The sequence below is a fragment of the Delphinapterus leucas genome, chromosome 7 (genome assembly GCF_059928025.1).
Source record: "Delphinapterus leucas isolate spDelLeu-1000000601 "Yukka" chromosome 7, BTC_Dleu_Yukka2, whole genome shotgun sequence".
NCBI lineage: Eukaryota > Metazoa > Chordata > Mammalia > Artiodactyla > Monodontidae > Delphinapterus > Delphinapterus leucas.
Genome location: NC_143135.1, coordinates 27534719 through 27558268, shown reverse-complemented (window position 1 = coordinate 27558268; position 23550 = coordinate 27534719). Strand labels below are relative to the sequence as shown.

Below are 23550 nucleotides of genomic sequence, written 5' to 3'. Positions count from 1 at the left end.
ACTTTTTTATTTCCAAAGAGCTCCTTTTTAAACTTTATTTATTTATTTTTAATAGTGATACAATTTTCAAACAGTAAAGTGAGGAAAGATTCACCCATTTCAGGACAGTGTTTATGTGGTTTTTTTCTGTTAAGCTGATGAAGTAATGGTTATATGTGTCTTGGCCACGTCTATTTCTCTTTAGGAGATGGGGATATTTCAGCAAAGGAGGAAGCAGGGAGCTTTAGAAGTGAAGGTTCAAAGAGTGGTTCAAAGCTCTCGTCTCAGCTCCTGGATTGGCTCACGGTATGACCCCAGTCTGTCCTTCTACCTTTCTGGATCTCCATCCATTGATCAGCAAGACAGGGGTAATACTGTCTGCCCATATCAACTTCCCTGGACCATTATAAGCATTAATGATCTAATATACTCAAAGGTACTTTGAATCCTTTGGAGGAAAGATGTCATATAAATTAGAACCAGTATAATTAATGTAATTTAAGAAAATGTCTGGCCATAACAGAGAGGATTAGGTTCACATGGATCACGAAACGACCTAGCCTCTGTGTCCTCAGGTCACTGATGATCCTTTCCATTGGAACAAAACCCAATCTTACTTATTTGAGCATATTCAACTATTCTGTGTGTGTTTTTTTTCTTTAAGTACTGTACTTAATAAAATGGCCTGTACTTTAAAGTTAATTTTATCCTTATTGGGAAAATGTATTTATATATGAATTGACTCATGAAGTAATTCACTTTAGGATAAAAGATTCTTCAATATAAAGGACGAGTAAATAGTAAGCATGAATCAACTGTTATTTGGATTACACAGATACTCATCCTATACTGTTACAGACAGGAAAACAGGATCTCTGCATCCACCTGATAGAATATATAGGCAGCTCACAGACACTTTTATTCTAGAATGTCATACTAAGGAAAAAATAAACCCAGGGAAATTGCTTAGAAAGAGAAGCTATAAATAAATTTAAACAGAAAGAGAAGCCACTAAATAAACTATAACTCTAGGGTGATAACTGGGAAAAACAAATTATCAGTCCAAAGCTGAAGAGTAGCATGTCAGACACTGTTTTGTGAGCAAACTGAAGATTAAGAAACTTCTTTGATATTAAAACTGTAAACGATAAGAACCAGGGAATTCTAGGCTCTAAGAAACTGTCTCGCACATTCTCCTCTATAAATCATGGGACAAGTCATCTTGTTTGCCCTTCTTAAAGCCTCTAACCTTTACCTCGTTATTAGATGTGACTTTTAAGTGGTCATAAAGTTATATCGCTGTAAACATTCCAATGAGGCTCTCCTGCTCAAATCATTTCTGAAACTTTTCTTTGGGAACTGCTAGGCACGTTACTAGAAAGCAGTTGCCATTATGTCACATTATTGTTTTGTTCTGTTTTTACTTATTTATTTTTATTGAGGCATAATTGACATATCAGTTTCAGGTGTACAACATATTGATTCAATATTTGCATATATTGCAAAATGATCACGTCAGTAAATCTAGTTAATATCTGTAACCACACATAGTTACCAAATTTTTTTCAGGTGATGAGAACTTTTGAGATCTGCTCTTCTAGCAACTTTCAAATATGCAATACTTATGTGTGTAACTATACTATAGTATATTCTACTGTACTATACTATAGCATATAGTGTTATTAACTATAGTCACCGTGCTGTATTTGACAGACCCATGACTTATTTATTTTGTTGCCATTATGTCACATCATTGTTTTTTATTCAAAATGGTATATCTCAACTTGCCCACTTCGCAAGCTCCAACCTTAAATGTGCAAACCACACCTAGAAAGCATTATGCGTAAGAATTTTAAAAATAAATTGAAATCTGCCATCGATAACCTGGCTAAAGCCTGGTGTGCTGGAGTTTGTAAGACAGGAAACTACTGGGCAGGAATGGTTTTCAGGAGAGACGGTGACACTGTGTGCACGTGTAGGGGTGGCGAGTCAGTGGCCAGATTCAAGGAGGGAGACAAGGGAGATGACGGGAGACCGAGCCTGGCCTCCTCAGGTGTGTGTTTCACAGGTTAATTAGAATCCAAGGAGACGTCTTTGTGTGTTGTGTGTGGGAAAGGAGACAGGGCCAGGTTTCTGGGGGCCAGGGAGGCCATGGTGCTCATCCTTTTCTATGCTCCACAGGCAGAGTGGGCCACCGGCCAGAGGTCACTGTGGCACAAGAGAATGTAGGGCTACCTTCCCTGAAGTTCTGGCGTCCCGGGGAATAAGAGAAATTCACCAGAAGGACAGAAAGGAGGAGTCATGGCAGCTTGAATAGTAGGTAACATTTAGTGACCATTCACTACCTGTACACATTGGGTACCCATTATTATATTTAACCTCACCACAATTCTTGTAGGTTAGATACACTAAGCATTAATAACTCTCCTTTTACAGATGAATAAATTGAAGATCACAAAATTAACAATGTTGAAAGCAGGATTTAAACACACACAGACTAAATCTGGTACTCACGCTCTTAACCTGACACCATACTGTCTTTTCATACATCAATACACACACACATGCATTCATACACTACACGACAGGATACACTCCCACTATGAAGAGTAGTGAACTTGGTTTTTTTCTGTACAGTTATTTGCATTTTTTCACAATGAGTACGCAAGCTTTCACAATTAAAAAAAAGAGTCTGTAGTCATTTTTAAAAAGCCCTTCATGGAGGAAGGTAACCTTCTCTATTGGGATAAAAAAATAAATTAAAAAAAAATAAAAAGCCCTTCAAGGGTGAAGGTTTCCTGCCACTGAGGATATTCAAAAATATGTGACACCAACTCCCAAATACTACTGAGAGTATCAGAAAGGAATTACAATCTTTATATAGGGAAATTTGACAATACGTATTAAACCCTTTTTTCAAAGTACATATCATCTGAAGCAACAATTCTACTTATAGGAAGATATCCTATAAATTAAGGATGTTTGCAAAGAGAGCGCAAGAAGGATGATCATCACACTGGTGCAGATAATAATAAAGAAAAATGAAAACACCATAGGTGTCTACTAGTAAAGATCTGGCTAAATAAGCCAGAGTGCACCCATTCAGCAGAATGCTGTGCTGTAATTTTATTCTCTAAAGTTACAGGACAACATGCGTAGCTCTATTAACTTTAAAAATACTCCTTAAACAGAGATGCTGGCAAGGCCAAATGACCCTACCCATGCTTCTCTTCTTCTTCCCCATGGGTTCCCTTCCCTCCAAGGTTCCTGCTTGCCATGGGTGGTACAAACACCGTTCTCAATTTGTACTCCTTCTTGCGAAGCCTGCCCTTCCATCCTGTCCCTAACCTCTTCTCCTAAAACAATGTCCTTCTGGTTTCACTCTGTTGCCCTTCTAGGCTAAGACAACATGAAATTAAACTCCCTTCAAGGGAGTTCAGGGGGAAGGAAAGCCTCTCCAATAACTACCATCGTTTCATGAAATCCTAAAGGAACAAGAAGGACAACAGTGTTCAGCCATTATCACAGGATGAATAAGAAACTGAATGAAAACAGTCCTCCCAGGACCAAGAACCCTAGAAAACTTCACCACTTCAAGTAATTACCAGTGTAGCCAGTAACTGCAGAGCAAGGGCCAGAGTCCTCAGAACCATCTGCTGTGTACCTTGAGAAATGCGCTGCTGAGAAATGGTCATCTGTGTAGAGACTGACTATTATAGCAGCAGAGGACACGGATGAGGATGGTTAAAATAAAATCAACAAACTGTGAAAAGGAAAAAAAATTAAAACATTCCTTAAAAACACTTAAAGGGTAAAGACTTGCTGCCGTTGAGGATATTCAAAGCAGAAAAATTTCTCAAATGCTACACATCGAATAGTAATTACTCTGGAGACAGGATTATACAGAGGAATGTATATTTTCTACTTTGCACGTGTCAAAAACTTGAATTTCTATAACATGTGTATCCTATTTATATCGAAAAGTATGCTTTTTTTGGGAAAAAGTATTTTAGCCATATTTATTGATGTGGAAAGTTGTTCTTGATATATTGTTGAGATGAAAAACAGACTACAAAACAGTATTACTGTAAGATCTCTATTTTGGTAAAAAGCACTCACGTATATGTATGCGTACGTGTGTATCAATAGAAAACATCCTGTATAGAATCACCCTATTCTATTCAATAGAAAGCATTCTTTAAAAATGTTAACAGTGGTATCTCTGACCATGGGTACTTCTGTTATCTTCTTTCGCTTATCTCTATTTTCTAAGTTATCAGGAATGAACATTACATGTATTATAAGAATAAAATAAATAGCCCAGGCTGTGAAAGCTTTTCCCAAAGACCAGCTCCAAAGCTTTGGGCCAATAGCAAGATCACTGGAAGAGGAACACACTCTCCCGGTATGATTATTCTGAAAGGGGCAAAATCAGTTTGTGCATCTATGATCTGGGATGTTTGCTACAGTCATACTCTGTTATAACTGCGCCTAATACAGTGCTCCTACAAATACAAAGAACCCTTTGCTTGAGATCTTCCAAGGAAGCATTTTCATTCTTTCTTTTAGCCCTGGAGAAACTGAAACTCAGAGCTATTAAATGACAACTGAGACCCAAGAAAAGCCATAATTTTAATTTCATGGCATTGGTGCTGTGTTAAAAGGGATTTTGAGTGACTAGATTGTTAAACATCAACTTTCGTCTAAAAGAACAGGCCACCCAAGAAAGCTGTCTTTCTAATTATAATACAGGAAACAAAACAACCACCACAAACCCTTTTTAAGCATTTCTGCACAGTATATAGGAATCACTAAGGACAGCCAACTGGATACATACTTTGAGGACAAAAAGGAAAAGGAAGGGCAGGGCAAGACATTTTATATGCAGTACAACATAATTTTAAAGTTTTGGCCAAGCGTGCAGGCAGAAGAAAAGTCCTATCCTTTATGTTCATTCATTCAATCAGTGATTGAACAATCCTTTGTGTGCACTGACTATGTTCCAGGCCCTACTCAGAACTTGGGTGTACGAGGAGCACTTGTTAGGCAGGGGACAGACAAGGAAACAATGACATAACAACCACGGGAAGGGCTGCACAGATGCCTGACCAAAGTGTTAAGGGAAAAAGAACCAGTCACGCAGGATGAAGGAGTTCTCCTGGAGAAGAAAGTCATTCCAGGAAGTGGGAACAGGGTTTGCAACAGGAAAGCAGTGTGGAAGGGCATGTGCATTCGGGGGATGGGAAGAAAGTTGGTGTGGGTGTAACTGAAAGTTGGAAATATGAAGACCAATCAAATGATAAGGTCTCCATTTGTGCAGCATCCATGGACATATATGCATATTCAAGAAGAAGGTTACCACAAATATTCTAAACATGAGAGGACAGGAACGATGAAATCAAGTGATCAGTAAAGAACATCAAAGAGACACAGAAAGACCAAAGGGGCAAAGTGAAGGAAGACCACACACGACCCACTGCCTCACAAAAGGTGCCTTCAGGCATTTCAGCGGTTTGGAATTTACCAACAATAAAAACAATTACATTTTAACTGGCAATTAATCTATAGTTGGCAAGTTTATTTTTAAGCCTAGTCTGTGACTGAGATACTTTTTTGCCAAGATAAAAAAGAAAATGCCATAATGGTTGAGTGGCTAGGATCCCAGTTCAGCCCACCAAAGCCTATTCATTCATGACACCCCTGGAGCAAATCTGAACTAACACATGAATGGGACTATAGGATTTAACTATCACCTTAAAAAGTATTTCTTTAGCAAAGACCTATCTGTACCTCTTTCCGACAACTCTGACATATGAGAAATGACATAGACCCACCTTAGGCTCTGAGCCTATATATGTGTTAGTGTGTATGTTTAGAAAGGTAGTTATTAAAAAACCACCATTGGGCTTCCCTGGTGGCGCAATGGTTGAGAGCCTGCCTGCTGATGCAGGGGACACGGGTTCGTGCCCCAGTCCGGGAAGATCCCACATGCCGCGGAGCGCTGGGCCCGTGAGCCATGGCTGCTGAGCCTGTGTGTCCGGAGCCTGTACTCCGCAACGGGAGAAGCCACAGCGGTGAGAGGCCCACGTACCGCAAAAAACAAACAAACAAACAAAAACACCATTTTACTCAGGATATAGTCCCTCCAGCAGGGATCCCAAGCCCCAGACTGGGAATAGAGAAAGACAGGAGAACACAAATGGGAAGTAGAGTCTGATAGACCTAATATCAAATCCTCAGGTCACCTCCTAGTCACGTGATCTTAGGTAAGTTCACTTCACCAAGGCTCAGTTTTCCTCCTAAGTAATAAAGAAGCTAATAATAGCTTACTCATAAGTCATAGAAGCTACTTCACAAGTTATTTTGAGGACTGCATGAAATGATACATGTAACGGAGGGGTGGGGGAAGAGGTACGGTGTCTAGCCCCTGCCACCCATAGACAATACAAGTCTCAGTCCCAACAAGACCATTACTTAGCTGAGTGACCTTGAGTAATTCATATAATCTCTCTGGCCTCAGTTTCCCCTTCCATCAAATGAGGAGGTGGGGGCTTCCCTGGTGGCGCAGTGGTTGAGAGTCCGCCTGCCGATGCAGGGGACACGGGTTCGTGCCCCAGTCCGGGAAGATCCCACATGCCGCGGAGCGGCTGGGCCCGTGAGCCATGGCCGCTGAGCCTGTGCGTCCGGAGCCTGTGCTCCGCAACGGGAGAGGCCACAACAGTGCGAGGCCCGCGTACCGCAAAAAAAAAAAAAAAAAAAAAAAATGAGGAGGTGGGACCTCCAAGTCTTCTTACAGTCCCAATGTTCTGTCCCACTAGTGTAATTGTTAAGAGGGAGACCTGTCTTCAGCCTCTACGGGCTCCCTCTTACACTCTAAATTCCTCTTAAATCTATGGCGCCAGTCCTTTCTAGTCTCTGCCTTTTGCATTCTATGCCGCTGGCTCTGTTGTCTCCCTCTACACTATCTATTGAAAGTCCAGAGGCCAAGCGGTGTGTTAAGAATGGTCAGAGAGTGTATCACAGAGTATATTCTCTCAGCAACCATGGGGTATATTATTATTATTACGTCCATTTTACAAATGAGAAAATCAAGGCTCAGGAGTTTAAGCAACTTATCAAAGGCAGGGAATTCAACACAGGCTCTTCCTAGCTGCTCGTAATCATTAAAGGCTGCATTGCCTTTCCAACCTTTGGCTGTACCTAGTTTGGGTCCTATCATCTTATGACCCTGTGCCACCTGCTTATCTCATAAACTACTTTGTATTAATAACTTTGTGTGTTCCTCCTGCCAGGTGGCATATGTACAAATTAACCAGGGGCCCACCATGTCTGAACCAACACAGAACTCGTGATGGGATTCTCAGCCCCTGCAGCTGGTAGGTCAGCGTGAGATTCAAGATGGGCAGAGCTTAACCACATCTTTAAAATAACAGCACATGGTCAAATAGTGACTCAACTTCCACATGAAGCTGCTGGAAGCTACCATATTTAATTCAAGCCTAAAGTCTGCAAGCTTCCTAGCTGCCATAAACCCACTCATAACACCACGGAATGGGAAAGGGCTCATAACTTGGGGGTCAGACAACCCCAGGTTTACTCACTGAGTGAATCTGGGTGGATTTCTTAGCCTCTCTGAGTTTCTTTTCTGCTAAATGATCTCGGGTAAGATAGCCCAGCTGAGCTCCAGGTTCCTCATCTGTAAAATGCAGATAACATTAGCAACCTTCAAAGGATATTATAGGGAGAGAAGGAGTGCCTAGCCTATAGCCGAAATAGATTAGCCTTTTGGGAAAGTAAGGGAGCCTGGGGGATGGTCGGGCTGTTTCCAAGAATCAGGGTGGCCTAGACTAGAGAGATGGAAATCAGTTAGAGGTTCACTGGATCTCAGTGCCTGCCGAATCTGTGAGGAACCATTCTGGTGAGAGTTGAATGCCCTGTTATGGCAAAAGCCCTAGACTGATCTGACCCCTGACTCCACTCTCCTAGGCCACCTGGCAGCTTTTGCTGGAAGCACTCTTTTCAGGTGAGAGGTTCCCAACTGAGCCAAGCGGTAGAGTGTCATCACACACCATCTCTCACCCTTGGAGCACCCTGAGGTTGCTGGGGTAACTGAGCTACTCTGGGCTTTCCCTATGGGATTCTAAACTTCTCTATCCTTACCCCGCTGTGGGCTGCCTTCAGCCCCGCATTCTGCGTGCCTTGCAGAGACCTCTTCCTCCTGCCTCAGGAGATCAGAGGGGAAATGGGACGAGAAGGAACTGATCTTGCAATTGGACCTCAGCATTTTATTTCTTTACCTTTTTATTTCCTTAGTTATGGCACTTTTCCATCTATGGAGTACATTCCCTTATGAAATCTCCCCGTGTTTACGTCCATTCTACTAAACAATTCCTCTGACCTCCTCTTGTTTTTACCCTGTAAATATCTGTTGATGGTTCGTTCGCCACATTCCCCATTCAGTTGTGAATGGCCCACAAAAACTTCCTAGCTGCAATCATGTACTGATTAACCTGCACAACAAACCAGAAAGACAGGTGGTATTAATCCTCCGTTCTACAGAGGGAAACCAAGGGGAAAAGCGAGGTTAACTCAGTTGCCCAAGGTCAGTGGCTAAACAAGATTATAACCAGGATCTATCCTGTCTTTTATTTCTGTAAACGCTTCCCACAGGGTTACTCCTTTACAAATCAACATTGTCAATGCAGCGAGATCATTTCTGTGTTGAGATTCAGCTGTCACAGAACAGTTTAAAACTGTCAAAATTCAACCCCAAATAATTTTGTCTGCTAATAGTTCATAAATACACGTTGCTAAAATGAAGAGAGAATAGTACTTGAAAGCAAATTTGACAGATGCAAAAGAGGAGTGAGAAGATCTGGATTATAGGCCCAGCTCTACCACAAGGAGACTCTGAGAAAGTCAGGTAATTTCTCTGTATCTGAGTCATTTGTAAGAATGAGATTGTGCTGAATGATATTTAAGATATCTTGCTGTTTTAAGTGAGATGACTGAATACCTACTGAAACAGTACAAAATATAAAGCTCCAATATCCAATGTTGCCAAGATCGTGGTAAAATTGGTATAGTCAGTACACAGCTACAATCCCCTTGGAAAGCAAGATGCCAATGTACAGCAAGAATCATAAACAATTTCATATCCTTTGACTCAGTAATTTAACTCATACAGTACTTTACCCTAAGAAATAAGTCAATGGAAGCAAAAAGACATATACAAATGAAAACGCACATTTCAGTGCTAGCTTCAGAGGAAAAATTGTTATCAATTTAAATGTTCATTTTTTAGAGGGATGTCTTATTAAATAAACATACAGAACAATACAAATGTCATACTGCTATCAAAAAGGATAAATATGGAAGTTATGCAAAATCAATTAAAATCTTACCAATACTATCAAATGAAAACAGACAAAAGAGCAGATATGTACCCTGATGTCAACTTTATAAAAGGTGGATAGATGTGCAAGGTCACAGGAAAACTCAAAATAGTTATGTTATAGTTAGGCTCATTGTTTTTAAAATATTTTCACTGTTTTTAATGAATATTGTTTTCCATTAACACATATATTTTATCACTTAATCAATTATTTTAAAATGTCTCAAACCCTGCTTTAGTTTGATGGAAAAATGAATTTTCAAGTTTCTCCTTAAATCTCCTGAGTAATTTTTGTTGGCTGACACATTATTCATGACATTATTCTTGCGGAGTGATTTTTACTCTTTACTATGTAATTCTTATACTCCTTTCCCTCACCTAAGAGGATTCTAAAAAAGATCTGTCATCTAATCTCGCTATGAAAAACCCCATGACTGCCTTGTAATGCTAATATTTGGCAACTGCCTGACCCAGGAGCCAACATTTTTCCCATAACCCCGACCCACGGGTGCCTCTACAGAAACCACAAAGTTGCTATTACCTTTCCACAGAGTGGAGGGTGGTTTCGTATTCCAAATTTTTGGAGCTTTACAGCAGGACATCTTATCTTTTCAGGGGTCTTAGGATACCCTTCTGGTTCACTTGGGAAAGCTGCCCCCAAGCAGCCCTGTGCTAGGACCCTCCCTTTATATAAGGGCTTTTACATCCTCCTTCATTCCTTAGAAATGGTCTCTTACTAGTAGGTCTTCACTTGTAATATCTGGGAAGGATTGCAGAGCCAATGAATTAAAAACATGATTCTACGTCTCATGTGTGCCAATGAATGCCCTCATTAAAGCAGAATGAGTGAGATGAGATTGGTTTCAAAGCTTTCCATCCCTTTGCCCCAGAGCCACCGAGGCCAGGCACTGAAAGGATGCACAGTAAAATTAAATATCTAAAAATTCATCTTTAATTAACAGAATTGGATTAAAGCTAGACACCACCGCATTTCATACGAGAAATGGCTGAGCTAGCTTCCAAGTGCTCTAATTCAATTAGGACGCAGTGAGTGACACTCGGACGGGAAAGGTTAATTGGGGGCGCCAGAACGCAATCATTCCTTACCTAACCAGTCATTAAACTTCTTAACCTCTGAGGGCAGTCCCAGCTCGGTGAAATCGCCTGTGTGGAGAAGGATGTCCCCATAAGGCATCTGGATACCATCTGTTCTGGAGTGTGTGTCTGAGATGCAGACAAACCGCGTGTGGCCCGCTGGTTTTGGAGTGTCATATGGGATGGGGTCGACCCTAAAGTAGACATAACAGATCCCATAACAGTTAAACATATTAGAACCCTCGTAATTGTCATCGCACATACACATTGACTGTTATCCGTGAACACACCCAGATAAACCGATGCAAAGACAGAGGGGCCCATTGTAACAAGGAACACTTCTGGGTGCAAAGGAGACATCATCTCCCGTCTACAAACCCACTGGGCAAATTCAAGAAGTCTTACTTACCTGGTGGGAAAATTAAAAGGCCAGACTATCTTACACGTAGAGTCAGAAATAACTCAGGAAATTGAGAGAGTGATTCATGGTGAAGTTTAGGGATATCGAACCCAACTGGGGAAGTAAAATGATGCTCTTTCCTCTCTCATCAAGCTCCAATTGATCCCACTACTCATTAGGAAATGGATATAACTAATTTATTCCTCCTTAAACATGCATAACTTAAGCAATGAACTAATTTATGAAGAACATTCTGCACATGCTTTGCCAACTGAGATGTGAAGAGTCATAGTACTTGTATTTAATTTCCTTTCTAGAACCATTCAACACCTTTTATCTTCTTGTTTTCGCAGGGAGATTCACACATCAAATTGTGGGCACTGAAGGTGATGCCGAAGTTACAGGGCTTTTTAAATAAAACACTGGATGTTCCAACAACTCTGTCCAGCTCCTTCTTTACCACCATGAATTATCTGCTGTCCCAGTTACACCTTAGGTTACTTGGAATGCTCAAATGCCTTGGGCAAAGATTCTATTCAGTACAAATAGTAAACCTTTTAATGGGTGTGTATAGATCTACATATGCATTAATATATGTTCAGTTTTAGAGACCTAAGCACTGTGAAATTACCACTAGGGCACAAGAATCAAAAGGCAAAATGATCCACCCGAAGCAAAGAAAGTGAAACAGAACATTCTCATTTAATTGAGTGTAACAAAGTGTGCTAAATAAACTTGGTAAAGAAATGCAAATCTGACTCTTCAAGCATACAGTTTTAATTATTTAAGGGGTTTAGAGCAGAGTTAAGGGTGCTTTAACTATACTAACTCTACACTGACAGCTTCCTGTAATTTCTCTGCAGGAAGGTACACTTACTTTGGATTATGGATGAAAAGAAGCAGTTACCAATGCAACGAAAAGGTCACAAGAGAAGCAAATACGCAATGTGGAGGTGAGAGTGTAAAACGTTAAATAAGGAACAACATTTCATATCACCGCCCCACCCTGGGTCATTAAAATGCAGCAAAGGACATAAGGAAAGCTCAACACAAGATTCCCTGTACATGTTGCCTCTAAAGCCTCTGTTTAATTTTTTGTTCCTTTTTCCACTTTTTAAAAAAGAAATAATCTATTTGAACAATGGCAATTTTCGTGAAGGAAATAAAGACATCAGTATACAACCTGGATAGTACTGCATTTCTTTAATGGTTAATCTTTTAATTTTATTTTATCTTTGTCAGAGAAGAAGGAAAGTAAGGAAAAAGAAAGGAGAGCTGGAAGAAGAAAGAAAGGACGGAGGGACTGTGAACTGGTGAACGCAGCGAGTCTCATTGGAAACCCAAAAAAAAGTTTAACTTCTGCAAAAAAACAAAAAGGATTTTTTCCTGAAAAGGTTAGAAATTAACAGTGCTGTTATCACGGAGAAAATTCACTAATCCACTGAGATCTCATGAGTAACCTGGAAACCCTCATGATTATATCCAATGTTGATTTTTTAAATATATATAAGGACTTCCCTGGTGGTCCAGTGGCTAAGAGTCTGCACTCCCAATGCAGGGGGCCCAGGTTCGATCCCTGGTCAGGGAACTAGATCCCACATGCCGCAACTAAGAGTTCACATGCCACAACTAAAAGACCCACATGATGCAACTAAAGATCTCACATGCGGCAATGAAGATCCCGTGTACCGCAACTAAGACCCAGCACAGCCAAATAAATAAATAAAACTAAATAAATATTAAAAATAAAATATATATAAAAATGTTTGTCTGCCTTTCCATTACTGAGACTCTATTATACTCGGTCTCAGTGATTCTAATTGTATCAATTGATATTGCCTATCTTCTTTTTTTTTTTTTTTGCGGTACGCCGGCTTCTCACCGCTGCCGCCCCTCCCGCTGCGGAGCACAGGCTCCGGACGCGCAGGCCCAGCAGCCATGGCTCACGGGCCCAGCCGCTCCGCGGTATGTGGGATCCTCCCAGACCGGGGCACGAACCTGTGTCCCCTGCATCGGCAGGCGGGCTCTCAACCACTAGCGCCACCAGGGAAGCCCCTATATTGCCTATCTTCTAAAAGTAGTTTTCCCAGGGAATGAAGAACTGTTCCCTGCCGCAGCAGGCTGTGTCACCCTCTGAAAGTGATACGTAATATTCTATTCTTATACCTAAAGTTAAGATACTCGCCAGATTGGGACTGTGCACATGTATACTGAAACCACCAACATCTGAATGAAACCACTGGACTTTATATGAATAAAGTCAATATTTATATATCTTTATTTTCCAGTTCAGTTCTCATCCTGATGGTAAAGCATAGACAATCCCATTTCTTTCTTTCCACAACTCAGCTAAGCTATGGGCACAACTATTGCATAAAAATCCTTTAGGAGTCCATCTGAATTTATCAGAGGGACATCAGAGTCATCATTTTGAATTTATAAAGCAGAAAGGAGCACAGGTATATGCTATGAACCTCTTCAGCTTAGAGAAGTGAATCATCATGTGGTACATGATATGTTTTTTAGCTCTCTGCTGGGAGATCACTTTCTATGACTATTGAAACACCAGTCAAATTTTTGAGCGGCTTCAACATCCTTCCCCATCTTCCTGCCTCCTCCAGAGAAACACTCAAATGTCCAACATCATTAACAGTGAAATAAAGGCCAAGGGATAAAAAAGAAAAAGAGGGGAGAGGAAGAAGGAAGAAAAATGTGTCTTGTCAGCTTTCAGCTGAAATAAAACAATGAGTCAGAGGGACACAGGAGGGCTGAGAGGGCCCACCCATCAACACCACCAACCTGATGTCATCAAAGAGAGACAATTAGTAGATGTTGGGGAGAGATATGGAGGGTTGACTCAAGGTAGAAGATTGGGGAATTGGGGGATATAAAGATGCAGATACAGAATTTACATACATCCCCTGACCCAGAGACACTGATGTTCTTTGTTACGCACAGGACTAAGTACAGGAAGACAAGATGGTGCAGCCTGTCAGAGCCACACTGAATAACATGACAAATATTACCTGGGGGGTCATAGGAAGGAAGGCATTTCCACCCAAAGGCATTCAGAGCTGAAAATAAGATATCTAGTAGAGTAGGCAAGTTGCCATGGATATAATGAAAGTTGAGACAACCCTAGGGAAACGACTATTTCCAAATTGGGCATTAGGCAAACGCCTTGAAAAAGGCAAGACAGCCAAACATTTTCCTGTGAAAGCAAGTTTAAGGGAGACCCTGACTGCTATGGGCAGATCTACCTGTTCACATTGTGGGAAGACCCTCCCGCTGCATTTTCCTTCTTAGTTAACAGCCTTACCGCTTATGCTGCTGACTTCTCACATGACCTAACATTTCCCCTAGGGAATCATGTCAAATATCCTAGCAAGTGAGTCTCTTACCAAGGCAATCTAACCCCCAGAGCTAGATTCAAATAGCAGACTGAGATTTGCACGTACATCTGAGTACACCCAGGGGAAAACAAGATGACATGGGAAGATGAGAAGAAAACACAGCATCATAAAATCCCAGAGCTGGACAAAACCTTAGGGAGCATCGGGTTCAATTCTTCATTTGAAGCTTGAATCTCCTCTATCCCTTCCCTGCCTAGCTGACATAAATTTTCTCTCCAGCATTTCCAGAGAAGGGGAGCTCCTGAGTCCCCTCTCCTCCCCCAGGGCAGCCCATTCTGGTTATTGATAGCTCTACTTGCTAGAAAGTTTCCGATCCAGAAACTCTGAGAAAGCTGAGCGTGGTCCAAAGTGACTTGGCCTGGAGCCTGAAGGCTGAGTAACAATTTGGCCGAGCTATTTGTTTCAGGCAAGTTATTTCATTCTTTTAGCCTCAATTTTCTCCTCATCTGTAAAATGGGAATAATAATGCCTAGTCTATTATATTACTATAAGGATATAAATTGTCAGGCACTAGATTGGCACACAGCACATGCTCTGAAAGTAAAGATGCAGAATGACGTAAGGGTGGGGGCATGTTTGGCTATAAAGCCAGACAATCTGGCTCTGAATCCCACTCCACATTTATTAACAGTGTGACACCAAGCAATGTGCTTAATTCCTGTGCCTTGGTTTCCTTACCAATAAAATGAGTATACAAATAGTACCTGCCATGAGGTACTCACAGGACTGCCATGAGGATGAGAAAGAATAATGTACAAATAGTGTACTCAAGAATAATGTACTCAGAACAGTGCCTGACACACAGCAGACAATAAATGCTAGGGTTTTTGGTTTGTTTTTTTTTTTTAATTCAGTGGTAGTATTTTTACTACTATTAGTAGTAGTAGTTAGTTTCTCTGACCTCCATCTCTCCTTCTGTTACAAGGAGATAATAACAGCTACCACACAACTTGGTGAAATTAAAGGAGATCACACGAACAACAGCCAGCACAGCGCTGGGCACATAATCCACAGTCAAGAAAAACATTCACTTCCTTCCTGTCACTTCCTTCTTAATCCTAGTTCTGCACTCTGAAATAGCAAAGGAGAATTCAGTCCCTTTTCCGTTTGACAATTCTTCAAATATTTGAGGACATGTATTACAATCCCCTGAAATCTTCCCTAACCTAGTGGAGCGGCCACATTTTCTTTAATTTTTCCTTGCGTGATAGGATGTCAAGCGTCCCCAGAATCCTAGTGATCTCCTGAATACAATCTGATTGGTCAGAACCCCCCCCCCATCTATAGTGTCAGAATTCATGGGCCACGTGGATTCATGGGCCAGTGAGCTGTTTATCCAAGACAAATGCTAGTACAGGCGATGGAGAACCAACAGAGCTGGACGCCCTGGAGGACTTTCCTAGGGGAGGCCTGAGTTAACATCTTAAATGGTTTTCCAATTAAGTCTCCAGGTTTTGTGCCAAGCCTCAAATCTTGTTCTTAAAGCTTGATTGTCAAATGTTTATATATCCCATGGCCTATTCAAACAAATAAAACATTCTCATTTATTCCATCTTGACCCATTAGAGTTTTTTACCCATAAAAAACTAATATGATAATATTATTGCTTACACTACGGAATCCTCTTCTGGCCATATTTGATATTTTTTCCAATAACAAATGTACACAGTGTTGCAAGTCCTATTGACAGATCTTCAGAAAAGCTGTAATCATGTGGTTTGTTATGACGTGGATTTCTTCTTTAGGCTGAGAGTGCAGTAAAAGCCTATTGTACACAATTAGCTTATAATTCAGCGTCAGGGTAGACTATAACCCTTACAAAACATTTGAACAGGATTTCTATGTATTTATCATCCCCCATTCCACTTGAAAACCCCAATGTTGTGCTTATGTATTCCACTGACTTTAAAAAGTTTTCGAATGTGACATTAAAGCTTTCATTTTTACCCTGAAAATTCAGATGGCATCAGAGTTAAAATTAGGTTTGTGATGTTACACCATCCTCCCTAGACATAAGAATTCAGTCCCTTCTCCACCTGACTGTTTGATAAAGATATGCAAAACCTGCCAGCAAAACAATGAATAAATAAATACCAGGCTTAAGTTAGTACAATGACAGAATTTTTAGATTGGAAGGGCTTCAGAGATGATCTAATCCTGTGTTTCTCTTCTTTGAATATCCTCTTCACAGTTTTTGCCTTTCTGTGTATACTATTACTTAATTTTTGTTAAGCGTCTTACAGCTTTTACACAATTTTTTCTTAGTTTTGCCCTAAACAGTATCATCTATGAAGTCATGACGTGGATACACGTTGTATTTTTCAATGACACGTTAAAAGAAATACGTAAGTACTAAAATTTTTTCAGGTTTGTCTACTCTACAGAACTAGAACTCAAGTTTTCTAACTTCCAATTCACTTCTCTTTCTACCAACTTAATTTTGGAACCTAAAAATATACCTGCACTTGGAGAAAAAGATGATAAAAATTATAAAATGAGAGCAAATCAACCACCTAAACTCTTGTAGCCATTAATATCTAGAGAGACTGCTCAAAATTATTTGAATTAATTGTCAAAACTATCCAAGTTTTAGGGCTCCATACACTGACACCCTCAATTCTTATGTACATTATCCAGTTGAATGAAGTCTCTTAAAACTTCAAAAACCACACGTTATAGTTCATAGGGAAAATAAGCAATATAAAATTTGATTTTTAGAATATTGGTAAAGATAAAGAGTGTTCCTCATTCTCAGAGATGTCAAGTCAGACTGATTGTGAATGTTTCCAAATACAGGTGTCATTAGAGGGGCTACTTTAGTTGAGAGACAAGCCTCATTAAAAAGAGCTATGGTTGTGGTGTCCAGGGCCTTCCTATGCCCCAACTACATTGGTCATCAATTAGCTATGTGACCCTGGGCAAGTCACTTTCCCTCCTATAGCCTCTGTTCTTCAAGTATGAAAAGAGGGGCAGGACCAAATGATGCCCAGATGACTAGCTGCTTCGTTCCTACACCACTAGGAATCTGTGCAAGACCTCAGAAACAAGTCAGTCTTGCAAGCAGCTTAAAGCATGTTCTTTATCTTTGCAATTTTACTTTCTGGCCTCCAGACAATGCAAAGGTGAACACAGTCCAGATCCATCCAAATATAATCAGTATTAGCCAGACCTTACATATAAAGACAAGTGAAACTGCAATTTAGGGCCATAGATGGAGCTCCCAGGTATTTCTAGTGTAAAAGAGAACAAATAAGCCAGAATCCCAGTTACCACAATAAAACAAAAATTAAAGGATGTGGGATTTAAATAGTTCCTTCAGAAACGGGGCTGTTCTTGTTTTGCTACAACTCTGAGCTGGTAAAACTCTCCCAATTTAGCCATCATGCCCCAGAACAGTAACGGTGCTGAAACACAGTAAGGAAGCATAACAGAACCAGATGCATAAATATACTCACATTTGTACCGAGGGCACTGCTTTCCTTTAACTGCTGAACTGCTGTATCAGCACTGTTCTACTACCAACTAATTAGAGCTAACAAAGCCCACTGCACGGAGTGTGTCTCGTGTCTCATCTATTTTCTCCTAGTACAAAAGTACAGCGCTGACATTCAATGAATATTAAGTGGTAACAATTTAATTCTTCACGCACTGCACGCGATAGGAATTCCTGGTCCTTCTGTTGGTCCCACTGGAGGGGTTTTGGTGCCCGTCAGGCTAGCTACTGTAGGAGCCACTGAAGCCTCTCAGATGGCATATGGTTGGGTCATAAGTATCCCACTGGAGATGTGTTGTCTGGGGTTAAATGTTTCCTATTCTTTTAACCTAACAACCAGGTTAATCGGCTTACACTTCTGGATACTGGCCTTGCATTTGAAAAAAAAAAAGGCACGTGACACTGTACTGAAGGCCTGTCATTCCACACAGTCAGTCAGTAAGGTAGTCAGTCAGTAACGATTTCTTAAGCATCTACCTACGTGCCAGGTGCTATGGCAAGTTCTGGAAGACAAAGAAGCAACAAGGGTGTTTCCTTTAAGGATTCTGCAGTTGGTCTGTCAGTTCACGACAGGCATACCTCAGAGAGATTGTGGGTTCGATTCCAGACCACCACAATAAAGCGAATATCACAAGAATTTTTTTGGTTTCCCCATGCATATACAAGTTATGTTTACACTATACTTTATAAAGCGTGCAATAGCATTATACCTAAAATTTTTTTTAAAATGTACATCTTTAACTTAAAAAAATGTGTATTGCTAAAAAATGCTGTCATCTGAGCTTCAGTGAGCTGTGATCTTTTTGCTTGGTGGAGGGTCCTGCCTTGATGCTGATGGCTGTTGACTGATCACGATAGTGGCTGCTGAAGGCTGGGGTGTGGCTGTGGCAATTTCTTAAAATAAGACAACAATGAAGTTTGTCGCATCTACTGATTTTTCCTTTCACAAATAATTTCTCTGTAGTATGCAATGCTGTTTGATAGCATTTTATCCACAGTAAGACTTCTTTCAAAACTGGAGTCAGTCCTCTCAAACCCTGTCACTGTTTTAATCAACTAAGTTTGTATGACATTCTAAATCCTCTGTTGTCATTTCAACAGTCTTTACAGCATGTTCACCACGAGTAGACTCCATCTCAATAAACCATTTCCTCTGCTCATCCATAAGAAGCAACTCTTCATCCATTAAAGTTTTATCATGAAATTGCAGCAATTCAGTCACATCTTCAGGCTCCACTTCTAATTCTAGTTCTCTTGGTATTTCCTCATATGCAGTTACTTCCTCCACTGAAGTCTTGAACCTCTCAAAGTCATCCATGAAGGTTGGAATCCACCTCTTCTAAAGTCTTGTTACTGTTAATATTTTTACCTCTTCTCATGAAACACAAGTGTTCTTAATGGCATCTAGAACAGTGAATCCTTTCCAGAAGGTTTTCAATTTACTTTGCCCAAATCCATGACAGGAATCACTATCTGTGGCAGCTACAGCCATACAAAATGTATTTCTTACAATGACTCCTTGATCCACAAACTTGAATGGATGCTGTGTTAGCAGGCATGAAAACAACATGAATCTCATTGGGCATTTCCATCAGAGCTCTTGGCAGACCAGGTGCATTGTCAATGAGCAGTCATATTCTGAAAAGAAGGTTTGGTTTTGTTTTGTTTCTGAGCAGTAGGTCTCAACACTGGGGTTAAAATATTCAGTAAACCATGTTATAAACATATGTGCTGTCATCCAAGCTTTGTTGTTCTATTTATAGAGCACAGGGAGAGTAGATTTAGTATAATTCTTAAGGGCCCTAGGATTTTTGGAATGCTAAAGGAGCACTGGCTTCAACTCAAAGTCACCACTTGCATTAGCCCCTACCAAGAGAGTCAGCCTGTCCTTTGAAGGTTGAAGTCAGGCATTGACTTCTCCTCTCTAGCTATGGAAACCCTAGATGGTGTTTCTTCCAATATAAGGCTTTTTCACCTACACTGAAAATCTGTTGTTTAGTGCAGCCACCTTCATTAGTTATCTCAGCTAGATCTTCTGGATAACTTGTGGCAGTTTCTGCATCAGCACTTGCTGCTTCACCTTGTACCTTTGTGTTATGGAGACATCTTTCCTTAAGCTTCACGAACCAACCTTTGCTAGCTCCAAACTTTTCTTCTGTGACTTCCTTACCACTCTCAGCCATCACAGAATTAAAGAGGGTTAGGGCCTTGCTCTGGATTAGGCTTTCGCTTAAAGGAAAGCGAAAGCCTAATCTTGCTGGTTGGATCTTCTATCCAGACCACTCAGCAATAAGGCTGTTACACTTTCTTATCATTCATGTATTCAGTGGAATAGCACTTTTCAATTCTTTCAAGAATTTTTCTTTGCATTCACAACTTGGCTAAGTGTTGGTGCAAGAGGCTTAGCTTTCAGCCTATCTTGATTTTCGACATGCCTTCCTCACTAAGCTTAATCACTCCTAGCTTTTTATTTGAAGTGAGAGACGTGCGACTCTTCCTTTCACTTGAACACTTAGAGGCCATTGCAGGGCTACTAACTGTTGTAATTTCAATACTGTTGTGTCTCAGGGAATAGGGAGACCAGAGGAGGAGAGAAAAGGGGAATGGCTGGTTGGTAGAGCAGTCAGAATACACAAAACATTTATCAATTAAGTTCCTTGTCTTATACGGAGCATGGTTTGTGGCGCGCCATAACAATTACAATAGTTACATCAAAGATCACTGATCACAGATCACTATGACAAGTATAATAATAATGAAAAAGTTTGAAACATTGTATGAATTACCAAAATCTGACACAGAGACACAAAGTCACCAAATGCTGCTGGAAAATTGGTGCCAATAGACTTGCTCAACGCAGGGTTGCCACAAACCACCAATTTGTAAAGAACACATTATCTGCAAAGCGCAATAAAGTGAAGCACAATAAAACTAGGTATGCCTGTCTTCAACAAATGTTTATTGGCCTGCCTGATTCCTGCTCAGTCATTTAGTTATTTCACAGGCATTTGTTAAGCGCCTTCTCTGAACCATAGATTGTGCTAAGCGCTGGGGAGACAGCTAAAGCCAAGTCCCAGATGGTCTCTGCGATATGTAAACAGGTGATTTATGAAACAATTTGCAAAGTACTATAATCAAGAATGTGCATGGTACTGTGGGGTAAAGGAGAAAATGCCTGGCATTGCTTGAGGGCTAGGAAGGACAGGGGACATTACAGTGGGCATGGAATACAAGGTAGAGTGTCAATTTCAAATGCCTGGGACAAAGGATCTTAGGCTCAGAAAGAAGAGGCATGAGAGTGGCCTAAAACTGGAATTTGAATTGGGATTTAAACAAGCACAGGACTTGGAAAGTCAGGCAGAAAAGAAGGGCTGTCCAGGGAACAGTGGGCACTGCGTGCAAACACTTAGCTTACTCAGGGACCTGTGAGTAAAGAGGCATGGCCAGAGCACAGTTGCTGTGTCAATGAGCAGTGGGAGGTTTGAAAGGCTGGTGGCATTGGGGATCACACCACAGAGAGCCAGACTGTGGGACCTGAACCAGTCCTGGAGGCTGTGGGAAACTTCCTCCTCCTTCACTCATTGAAAGGTGCAAGGGGCCACAAAGAAAGCTGGCTTTAGGAAAACTGATGTGGCCCCTGCAGGATGTGAGGGGGATGGGGATGGGGTTGGGGGGGCATTAAAGGAAAGGAGGCTGACTTGAAATTAACTGTAAAAATCTAGGCGTATGATGATAAAGCCAAGCCCAGTGAAAACAGAAAGGAGAGGATATGAAGGAAAGGCAATAGAAACCTGATGATAGGGCTTCCCTGGTGGAGCGGTGGTTGAGAATCTGCCTGCTAATGCAGGGGACACGGGTTCGAGCCCTGGTCTGGGAGGATCCCACATGCCGCGGAGCAACTAGGCCCGTGAGCCACAACTACGGAGCCTGCGCGTCTGGAGCCTGTGCTCTGCAACAAGAGAGTCCGTAATAGTGAGAGGCCCGCGCACCGCGATGAAGAGCGGCCCCCACTTGCCACAACTAGAGAAAGCCCTCGCACAGAAACGAAGACCCAACACAGCAAAAATAAATAACTAAATAACTAAATAACTAAACTCCTACCCCCAACATCTTCTTTAAAAAAAAAGAAACCTGATGATATTACAAACAGAAACTATCATGAGTATACTGTAAACGAGGACTGGAGAAGTAGTCAAAAATGAACTACAACATCCTACATGATTACAGCTCCTGTAGCTTCATCCTGTCCCCATTTTTTATCACTAGTCTTATGCTACAGACTGAGTGTCTGTGTCCTGCCCTAAAATTCATATGTTGAAGCCCTAATACGATAGTATTTGGAGGTGGAGCCTTTGGGAGGTAACTAGGTCAAGAGGGTGGAACCCTCATGAATGGAATTAGTGGCCTTATAAAAAGAGACACAAGAAAGATGACCTTGACAGAGCAAGAAGGCAGCCATCTACAAGCCAGGAAGGGGGCTCTCACCAGGAACTAAATTGGCTGGCACCTTGATTGTAGGCTTCCCAGCCTCTGGAATCATAAGAAATAAATGTTTGTTGTTTAAGCCACCCAGTGTATAGTATTTGTGATACCAGCTGACTAAGACATCTGGATACTGACATTGAATTTTTTGGCTGAAAATAACGATGGTAATGACGAGGAGCAACAGCAACACTTTTCACTTCAAAGCCAGGTGTGTGATGCCCTTCATCTGGGCAGTGTTCATTTAATCCCTACAGCAGGTAGGCCCTGTCTTTCTCCCATTTTATACACGAGAAACCTGAGACTCAGATTAAGCAGAGGCACAAGGCCAGTAGGTGGCCCTGTCCCAAGCTGACTGCTCAGTGTCTGCTCTGTCATCCGCCAGCTTACAACCTCCTCTTACACAACACAACACACAGAGATATAAGAGCAGATTCTGTCCTAAAATGGGGCACACATTTTTAAAATTAATAATTAATCATTACAATTCCAACCTCAAGAACAAAATATGGGTCATTTTTGAACACTGGATCCACCTGAAAACATGTCTTCAACTGGCTCAGTCCAGTAGAAAGAATGTTAAGAGACATTAAAAAACACAACCATTTACTTTTTAAATGTTGGGGGGATATTCATGAGAAGATGTTGGATCTAACTGATCAAAAGGGGTTTTTTCTTGTATTAAAACTCTGCCAAAGGAAACCAAATTCTATTGTGTTTTTCTACTTCCCAACTCATCAAAGCCAAGTTTTCCAAGTCTTAATGTCTCACAAGTAGCTGTTAATGGAATTCATTATTTAGTTAATTGCGCTTATCAGAAGTGCAGGTAACTTCATATTTGCATGGCTAATGGGTCTTCTTTAAAGTATGTAGCCAGATGTTGGGTTTTAATGGTCCTTAATGTTTTTTCCAACTTTGGGTTGAGTTTATTGACTTACTTTCAAAATATCAGTTGTCCCTAAGGCAGAAAGACCATTTTTAGCTACATATGGGACATCACGTAAGTCCATTTCAAGACAACTGCTTATTTGTAAGGCAACTTAACATGATGCCAACATCTAAAGACCTTTCAAAATTAATCCAATACAATAATTTTCAGACTCAATATATGTTACTCTGGAGACTGATTGGTGACAATGAGAGAACTTTTTTACCTTACATCTTTATCTTCTGCTGAAATAGCTAGTCTACTATTCAACCATAGAAATTACATAATTCCCACACAATGGTAGAATCAATAGAGGACTACTTCCCTCTCCAGCAGTGAGTACTTACTACCTTGGGTAGAGTATTT

At 40.9% G+C, this 23550-nt stretch overlaps 1 protein-coding gene across 1 annotated transcript in view; it reads right to left on the bottom strand.

The window, feature by feature from the left end:
• The window catches only part of MPPED2 (metallophosphoesterase domain containing 2), an 83982-nt gene that overhangs the window by 29743 nt on the left and 30689 nt on the right, over positions 1-23550 (bottom strand). The window contains exon 2 of the mRNA XM_022583716.3: positions 10481-10662. Coding sequence (XP_022439424.2) covers positions 10481-10662 — 182 coding nt within the window. The remainder of the gene's footprint in view (positions 1-10480; positions 10663-23550) is intronic.